Here is a 9638-nt window from a genome sequence, read left to right as displayed (position 1 = left end):
ACATTCATACATCAATTGCAGACAAAAAGTCACGAAATGGCTATGTGCCAACATCTCCAGGTTACTAGGTAAACAATTCAAGTGTTCAATTGTCGAGATGAAATGAATGTTTGACCATGGCAGCTTTTTTTTTTTTTGAAAGTTCTAGTTACTATTTTTGGGGCAAACCGAGCGCGCATTTACCACGGGGATCTCTGCAGCGTTACTCAAGCTGGCAAAAATTTTAATTTCCAGTTATCACTGCACCCGATGAAAGAAACGCAGTCGTCTTAGTTTTCGTTAGTTTGCCTAGAATATATATGTCATAATATGTGTACACTTTATACGCTTATTTGCGTTTTTATTTCGCGCGAATCCGAAATTGTTCGCAAGAGATAGCACTGTTAGCTAATTGGACGTCGATTTCTGGTATAGGCTTTTGTTGCCTTGATCGAAAGTTACAATGTCGTGATGGCTGGTCGAGAATATTTATCAAGCTATTCTGCAAAAGTAACATTAAGAGCGGGGGGATGTGCTTTTTGGCTGCGAAAGTTAAGCGGTACACTTGCAAGAGTTAAACTTAAGGCCAGCGAACACGGCATTGTGGCAGAATCCCATGTCTTCCCTTGCAGCAAATGTTTTTTTACTGTGTGCAATTAATTTTGCTTCTAAAATCTTTATGAGTATCTCACCATTTGTATGCGTTTGTTGCTGAGTTGTCAAACGGGTCGCGCCGGGGAGTGAAGGGTCGGTGGAACATCACGGCGACGTCAAAAATGTGCCTGTGGTTTGCATGTAGTTGCTATCACTGAAAAAAAAAATTACCGTGGATTAAAGCACTGCCAATAAAAATGTGAACGTAGCTTTATCCGTGTTTCCACTTTGCGATATATTAAGGCAAATGATTTATGAGAAAAATGTAACGTAAAGTTACGGATTTTTGATTCTCTTTCTGGTAGAGTTTCTGATTTCTCATATGTATTTTAATTTCTCCTCTCCTGATCATTTTTAAGTTTTTTATTTGTTGTTAATGTTACTATTTTTCCATTTTTCTGCATTTCCGGAATCGTCAGTGACAACTGCAGTAACAGACAACTCTTCATTTTTAATTTTTGATATCGCTTTCCTTATTTTTATTTTTATTGCTTCTTTAAAGTTTTCTTTTATATCTTAATGTTGTTTCTGAATTTCTCGCATCGGTGGCTAAAGTTCCAAAGTAAGCCAGCCTGAGGAGGCTTTGGCCAGCCGCCCTCGGCAAAAGAAAAGCGTCGCGTGGCTCGAGGCACGCGAGACAGGAGATCTTTCGCTTTGCTCGTGCACTCGGTTACTGCGACAATCCATGAACTTGCGCCTAAGAGCTAACCTCTAAAATAAAAGCAGTTCAACTATGCTCACGTAGTTGCACCACACCCAACTGCACCGCACACATTTGCACTGAAAAGCATGCTTCAGGGAGTGTGTACACACGTCAGAAACATCGATTATTGATGACGGGGATCAACGTTACTCGAATCAAATAATGACCACTTCATTGCCCACTGCTTGGATTCATGGCGAGATATGCATTCATAACACCGCGCACAGAGCTTAATGCAAAGAATGCTGGCTAGGCAGTTATAATCATTTACATATCGTCCCCACCACTGTTGTTTTCGGTTAAAAAATTCTTGAGTTCGGCGCGAGACAGTATGCATCTCTTTGTAATATACGGGCAGGGCATCTAGTTCTTGTATTCGCGAGTCATATTTGGATAGCGATCCTAATCTCCAATTTCCCGGTGTTCCATGTATATGTGAGCAATAAACGTCAGTTGTTAGTAGCGCCGTGTCCTCGTCCCTTCTTGCTCGTGTTTGTGTCTCCTTGCGCTGAAACTTAAGAAATGCAGTACCAACTAGCCCACCAGTCGGTTTTATTGAACTTCGTCTCTAGTTCTTCGGGTTCTTTTAACTGTGTCAATGTTGACACAAGCATCCTAATCTCCCTGGCGGCCGCCACTGTATGCCGCTCCCGGGCGTTATCCTTCTGTAACCGCCACGGTCTACTCTCGCGTGAAGTGCTCATGCTTTTTGGCGGGTTCATGCCTTCGCTTGGCCATGGAAGAAGAGTGACCAAAATTTTGAAGTCAGAGTTGCTGCGACAAGCACTGGTGTACAATGAGGCTCTCTTCATTCATGGTCACCACGCTGGGGGACCAAGTCGAAGCCGCATGAAGCGTACAGGATGGTCACGGATTCTGGACAGCACGACGGAGTGGTTATGACAGCTAATACTGCAACAACTTCGGGCGTGTCTTCCAAAGAAGACACCTGTGGCCCGGAGCATCGCCCACACGGTCGGCAACGTTCAGATCTCGGACAAGGTCAGCAAGGTTCTCAGCCAGGGACCGAAATTTGCTGTACAACCTAAGAAGTCTGCGCTAGATCAACTAGCCATGGTGAAGAAGATTAGGAGCTACGCGCCGGACACCGAAACGGACCGCTGTGTGTATGAGGGAGTGGACGTGCTTGAAAGGACAGCTGCGCCAGTCGATACATTCGACTTTAACGGTACTGTTACATACCTCAGGAACAACTCCTTGTTTTTAGTTCCCGCCGATAAAGAAGGCGGTTTTACTGAGCTTGAAAAAGGAGCGTATAATTCTAAGGCATTAGCCGCGATAAGTTCTGTCTTTGTAAAACGAAACGACGTACGCCCTGAAAAAGTCAAGAGAGAGGCGCGTAGGTTGTGTAGGAGTCTTGATCTAGAAACAGTTTGTCGCGATCTGGACAAGACCAAGGGTCTGTGTTTGCGGATGTTTTTTTCTGCAAAGACACATAAAGAGGATTGCCCGTTCCGTGTAATTATTTCAGAGAAGGGCTGTTGGCAGGAAACAGTTGCCCGGTTTCTACAGGCAAAACTAAAGGTTTTAACCGTTGACGACCCTTTCATGATTAGCAGCTCTGACAATGTGATTGATTTATTGCGATAGCAATTATATGGACAGTCTCGGCTGGAAAATGTCCGTCCCCGTCGCCGTCATTCACCGTATATGTATAAGTATGTATATATATAGAAAAGCCATAAAGAAAAATAATTCAGAAATTCTTTCCGACGCGCGGAATCGAACGGGCGACCTCTCGATTTGCAGCCCGCCGCTTTAGACGTTACGCCACGACAGCACCGTCTTTCAGCCTGCTAACGGCGCGCTATTTATATACACTACGTAATTCAGCATGCTTTCTTGGTGGCTACATAGATGGCGCGACGTGCGCGCGCCGCTGCTGCGATCGCCGTTGCTCTTCGCTCTACAGGGCGTGATCGCTTTCGTGTGCTTATCTCGAGGAAAGAAGGGGTGGCCGGTGGGGTGCTTCGCTTCGCTCGCTGCAGCAGCCGCGTTTGCGAAAGGAGCGCGCTGTTCAAACAGAAATAAGTAACAACTGTGTCAATTAGTTTGCGCTCGTCTCGTGTGTACCTGTTCGTTCGTTTCGTGCGTCCTGCTTTATGTTTGAGCAGTGCGCTTCAAAGTGTCGAGCTGTGACGCATCAGATCGCGCTCGTCCTGTGTGCGTTCTTTTCGTGCGTCCTTTGGGCTCGAGCGACGCGCTGGCAATTTCGAGCTGCTTTCGATTCTACGCGTTTCATTACAATTTATTGCTATCGCATTCATTGCTTCGCCGTTGCGGCGAAACTGTGACTTTTTTTTTAAAAGAGAACACTCATGCAAACTTCTCTGTCTTCTCTCTGGACATTAAAGATCTGTTTTATTCTTTACATCATAGGAAACTTTTTATGTGCGTGGAAGACGCTATTGACAACCACGGCACTGTGAGCTTCCAGAACGAAGTCGGTCGATCCACTAGCCAGTTTTTGAGCTTTTAATGTTTTATTTTTTTTTTCCACGTTCGCCGATTACGGTGGCCAAACGTTTTGGCAGAGAGAAGGCGTTTGTATTGGTTCCTGTCTCGCCCCCTTTTTAAGCGACCTCTATCTCGCGCACTACGACAGGGCTCTGCGGACTCGCTTGCAAGCAACGATGGTTGCTAAGGTTTTTCGATACGTCGATGACTATTTGGTGTTCGTACAGTGTGACAGTGAATCCGTAGCGCTTGCTTCATCGACCATTTGCTCGGTGTGGAAAAAAAAACAGCGCTACAAATGGACGAGGACTAAGGAAGAAAAACACGACACAGGCGCTTCGGGGGTGCGCAAAGTATGTACTTTCTGTCCGGACAGTAAGAAGAATAGATATGTTCATTGTAAGTCTTGTGTTGTTTATAGGTTGCCATTATCATGCGGGAGGGTGTATATAGGACAATCCGGGCGGTGCGTTAATGTTAGACTAAAGGAACACCTATCATCGTTAACGGCTGCCGGAGGCTTACATTTGCCGGCTCACTGTAGAGAGTGTGGCTGCCAGCCCATGGCGCATGAAACCACGTGTTTGTTTGGCCATCGGGACAAGTGCACTAGAGAGGTGATGGAAGCATTTTACATTGAAAGGGAAGGGGAAGGGTGCGTCAGCAAACCGTCGGTTGCCCTTGGTGAAAAAGAGGTTAGATACCTGGATTCAATGCTGCCACGGTAATAGCATTTTTTGTGTGTGTGGAATGCTATGCAGGCTTTTATATAGATGGGTTGTTGTTTTCATTTTTTATCGGATGTTCTTACAAATGTATAGATTCGTCATGAGTTGTTAGCTATGTAGATCTGGTTTGCTCTGCTGCGCAGACGATATGGAGGGTCATGTGACCGAGTCAGCTGCTGTATATATGTGTGCGTGTGTTTTCCAATAAAGTTTAGTTGCGTCAGCGCCTGTGTCGTGTTTTTCTTCCTTAGTCCTCGTCCATTTGTAGCGCTGTTTTTTTTTCCACAATGATGAATCACCAACTAGCCCAAGTTTCTCTTCTAGTGCAGTCCATTTGCTCGGTTTTCCGCGAATGCCTGGAACCTTTAGTAATAACTTGTGAAGAGCCAGTTAATGGACGCATTAGATTCTTAGACCTCACCCTTCATATTTTAGACAGTCACACGTGTTGGTGCTTCGAGCCCCGAGGAAAGAAGCCCCTCCTACCGTACGCATCTGCGCATTCGAAATTAGTCAAACGGGGCATAATCAATCTGTGTTTTAGAAATGCTCTCCTAAAAACGTGCGGGCATCGCACGCAGGAAACTTTTGACAACCAAGTTTCGCGCCTCTGCGCAGCAGGCTACCCCATGCAGCTGCTTACGGCGGTGGCTGGCAGCATGTTAAAGAAATGCAATACTGGAAATCGTGAGGTCACATCGCAGACCCCCAGAAAAAATGTCGTTGTGGTGCCTTATATGCATAACCTGAGCCACAATCTAAAAAAGATTGGCAAAAGAGTTGGTGTGGATGTTGTTTTCTCCGCCCCATTAAAACTTTCTGGTTTGTGCGCACGTGTGAATAATTCGACGCAGAAGCGTTATAACTGCAGCAAGAAGCATCGCGATCAGTTTGTGCCATGCGCAGAAGGTGTTGTTTACTCTGTCACCCTGTCATGTGGGAAAGAGTACGTGGGGCAGACGGGCAGATGCCTGAATGACCGCCTAAGAGAACATTCTTACAATGTAACCAAACTGGCGACGACTGGTGATCTGGCAGCACACTGCATGCGCTGTGGTTGTAAGCCCATTTTTAACGAAACCAAAGTGATCGCGAGAAGTTCAGACCAGATGACCAGGGAGACTGTAGAGGCTTTCAAGATTAACAAAAGCAAAGACTGTGTAAGCTGCCCGTCTATTTCGCTGACTCAAAAAGAGATAGCATTCCTGTCGCGGTAGCGGTGGCGCTGTGGCCGTTAAGCAGTTTGTTGGTGTGAAGGTGATGTTGACACGTGTTCCCCTCTTTCTTGCAATCGGTATTTATTCCGTTATCGTGAGAAATAAACGCCAGTTGTTAGTATCGCCGTGTCCTCGTCCCTTCTTCCTCGTGTTTGTGTCTCCTTGCGCTGAAACTTAAGACATGTATATAAACGTAACGCAAAGGAAACGTCTAACACAAGGACACCCATGAAGCAACTTGGGCGTTGCGTCCGGTGCGGTCAATTGGGCCCCTTCCTCGATTGCGCCGCCACTCGACTCGGCAAAGCGCGTCAGGCAATATTTTTCTGGACAGGGAATGGAGCGAAGCGTATCACCTCTGTAGCTTGGTACTACGTGTGCCTCCCTCCCACTTTCGTGTGAGCGAGCAATTACACCCGCTGTTATTTCCAGCGAAACAGCGGCACCGAGCGATTACTCACTGCCGTTCGATAATAAACGGCGTCATGGAGCCGTGCTGCTATAGCACAGCGCTCTTGCAAGAAGAGAACCGGCACGTTTCTTTACGCGACAGTAAACAGAAAGCCAAGGGAGAATCGACACAGGAAAACGACACCCGCAGCTCTTCCGCGCAGAGATAAATTGTGGGGCTGAGCGCACACAGGTGCAAACGCTGAAACGGTGCCCGCGGTTGAACGGCTTCGGTGTCTTGCTATGAACGGGGGATAGCGGGTGTTATCCCTGATCAAGGCAATGCTAATAGGAAACATTTCATGCATGTATCTGGGACTGCTCGAAGCACGCCAGAACGCCAAACAAATCTATCCCGTCCTCGTGCACGCGCGAATATTCAAACACGGTTAAATAACATCTAGATAAGTCCAGACTACATTGCACTCCGAAGATTTCCTTGTCACTTTTGTGCTACAAGCGGGCGGTTTTCAAGTTTCTGTTTGATAACCCGCCCGACACTTTGCGGGATTCCTCAGAGCTAGTCGGCAAAGCACCGTAATGTTGAACGACTGGAATGTTTAGCGCGTAATTCATAGCCGGAACGGCCGAAGTTCGTATAAATTGTATGAGCACTGTAGTACACAAGCCTATTCAAATAGAGTGACCAATTCTGTAAAATTCAAGGGCGCCTCAATGAGAAATGTTGCTAAGCAATTTGAAATAGTTGACAGCCTTGACTACGCGTAAAAAGTATTTGCAGAATAACCACAAGGTGATTACAGAGAATCTAGAAACATAACGTCAAGTGCCTTCCACCTAAAGTTTGTGTTAGATTATTATAGAGGGTTACGGGGTTGTCTAAGTAAAACCGAAAGTCAGCTTCGCCGGCAGGCCGAAGCAATGAATGCGATAGCAACAAATTGGAATGTCATACGAACAAAGGCTAGTAACTCACTCCTTTAGTAAACACGGCTGCTGCAGTGAGCGAAGTGACCTTCGTGGGGGTAATGGCTTCAACGAAAGCTTACCGATGAAAGCACAGCACGCACGAAGCGCCATCTGTTGAACGCCCCCACCCCCCTCCATCAATAGAAAAGGGTACAAGCACGGGCGACCATGCCCTGTAGCTCAAATTACAGGACTGACTGGAGGCGCGCAGCGCAACTCCGGCGCGAGACGAGCGGGGTGACGCCCTTTGAAGCGCGGACTTTGGCCCTTTGTGTGGTGTAATCGTTCGTGGGTTATCGTGTTTACTTCTTGTCATGCCACCAGTACCGGGGCAGTGCCCTGCGCATGCGTACTATACAGACACATGTATATATCATACATAGCGAATAAAGGAAGGGGGCTTTTTTCCGTTCGTGTTCCAGGCGGTGTCGTTCATCACGGAAACACGACATGGTGTCAGAAGTGGTCTTCGGAAGTACGTCAGAACCACGGACGATGTAAGCATACGCGCGACGCCCTACCTCCATTGTTGGTGTCCTAGGCTAGGACAGGATAACGGTACAAGAGCTTCGAGCAATGGCGCCACCAACGGTACAGCCACCAACGAGCTTGAGCTTTGACATGGCGTCAGAGTTGCCGGCGTGGTTAGAAGAATTTGATTATTATCCACTTCCTTCGGACCTTAACGAGCAAACTCAGGAGGCTCAGGTACGTACGCTGCTGTATACGATGGAACGACATGCCCCGCCACGGTGGTCTAGTGGTTATGGCGCTCGACTGCTGACCCGAAGGTCACGGGATCGAATCCCGGTCGCGGCGGCTGCACTTTCGGTGGAGGCAAAAATGTTTGAGGCACGTGTACTTAGATTTAGGTGCACGGTAAGGAACCCCAGTTGGTCGCAATTTCTGGAGCTCTCCACTACGGCGCCCCTCAAAATCATGTCGTGGTTTTGGGACGTTGAACCCCAGATATTATTACTATTATGAAACGACAGGCTCGCAACGTATTCAAGACATTCGACTTGTTGGACGAAGAGTCAAAGGACTATGAATTTGTGAAAAAGATTACACCATCTGCCACTAAAGGGAAACCCGTGGGGATGCGAAGCAGCACATGGGTCGACTTAAAGTTCCGTTCATCACGGGCACCTTTCCTTATGTTAACGCGTCCTTGTAAGTGGAGCACGCCATGAAATCACTGTAGTTGCTGTTGCTGTTACGCGTCCTGAACTCTTGTTGGAGCACGTCACGCGGGTTCATCGCGCGTCTGCAGAATCTCGTTCCCCGACGTCATCACGTGATTGCTGAGAGAGTGTAAGGGGGGAGGCCACAGCGTCCTACCCAGCCACTTACACAGGCCCGAACGCGCTATCGCGTGCCAGCGCGTTCTGACTACGATACAACGCGTTGATTCACCGCGCTTCTGCAGAATCTCGTTCCCCGACGCCATCACATGATTGCTGAGAGAGTGTAAGGGGGAGAGGCCACGGCGTCTTACCCTGCCCTTTACACAGGCCCGAACGCTTACCACGTTCCAGCACACATAGTTTTGTCTGCGTTACGCTAAGGTAGGACAGCATACGGCAGCCCGGGCTCCTAAAGTACTCTGCACGTATCATCATCAAGGCGGTCGAAGAACAAGAGGAAGAAGGCTTCTCCTTGGTGCGAGCGCGCGCTCAGATGGCTATGCTAGGTGGTAGAAAGCGGACGGTTGCCAATGTAACTACGGACACAACACAGCGCAAAAGCTGCTTCGCATCTAAAAACGTTTCGACGCCTATTTCATTGCCACTCGTAATTTGGTCTACGAAAGTGCGTGCTTACATCGTCGCCACCAAGCTGCAGGTGCATCAGTGGACTAGTATGTAACAGCAATACTTACGTTGGCATATAAATGTGACTATGGCGTTATGAAAGTGCGGACGATCCTCCACCGTTTCGTGGTCAGACTACGGGATACAAACCTGTCCGAGACACTTCAAATGGACACTGCTCCCCACGGTTGATGACACACTCGCGTTGCTTAGCGGAGCTGTGGTGTTTTCTAAACTTGAAGCGAACTCGGGATTCCATCAACTAAAACTAACAAATTGTCAGCTACTCACAACGTTTAATACTCCTCTTGGCCATTAGTGCTGTGAACGCCTGGCGTTCGGCATAGCCTCTACACCTCAATATTTTCAAAGTAAAATGTGTAAAATATTCGATGTAGTGCCGGGGGTCGTAAACTTAATGGACGATGTACTGGTCTTTGGTTCTTCACAGAAAGAGCATGATGAGCAACTGTTTCAGATTTTAAACCGATTAGATGAAGCCGGCGTAACCTTTTTGTCCAGGAAAATGCCAGTTCAATGCAAAAGAGCTTTGCTTTTTGACATGTCGATTGAGCAAAGATGGCATGCGGTCGGATCCAGCAAAAGTTAAAGCGATCACACATATGAAGGCGCCTGCAAATGTAGTGACATGCGTAGATGCCTTGGTGTCGCAAGTCATTGCTCA

General features: G+C 47.5%; 1 protein-coding gene across 1 annotated transcript; it reads left to right on the top strand.

The window, feature by feature from the left end:
* Positions 1-2718: 2718 nt before the first annotated feature.
* Positions 2719-5759, top strand: LOC119405888 (uncharacterized). Its single transcript, XM_049419535.1, has 3 exons — positions 2719-2926; positions 3892-4042; positions 4978-5759. Exons 1-3 carry the CDS (start codon positions 2771-2773, stop codon positions 5757-5759), a joined length of 1089 nt encoding a protein of 362 aa, XP_049275492.1. The 5' UTR covers positions 2719-2770.
* The last annotated feature ends 3879 nt before the right edge of the window (positions 5760-9638 follow it).

This window comes from Rhipicephalus sanguineus, chromosome 9, assembly GCF_013339695.2.
Source record: "Rhipicephalus sanguineus isolate Rsan-2018 chromosome 9, BIME_Rsan_1.4, whole genome shotgun sequence".
Classification (NCBI taxonomy): Eukaryota; Metazoa; Arthropoda; class Arachnida; order Ixodida; family Ixodidae; genus Rhipicephalus; species Rhipicephalus sanguineus.
The sequence above is the reverse complement of the archived record's forward strand: the minus strand, read 5'-3'. Positions and strand labels throughout refer to the sequence as shown.

Bases quoted from the DNA above. Each gene is read 5' to 3' on its own strand.
- LOC119405888 (XM_049419535.1), top strand. From the start codon at position 2,771: ATGTTTTTTTCTGCAAAGACACATAAAGAGGATTGCCCGTTCCGTGTA. The intron at 2,927-3,891 runs GTGATTGATTTA...ACGTTTTGGCAG, and splicing joins TGATTAGCAGCTCTGACAAT to AGAGAAGGCGTTTGTATTGG. The intron at 4,043-4,977 runs GTGACAGTGAAT...TTCATATTTTAG, and splicing joins CTATTTGGTGTTCGTACAGT to ACAGTCACACGTGTTGGTGC.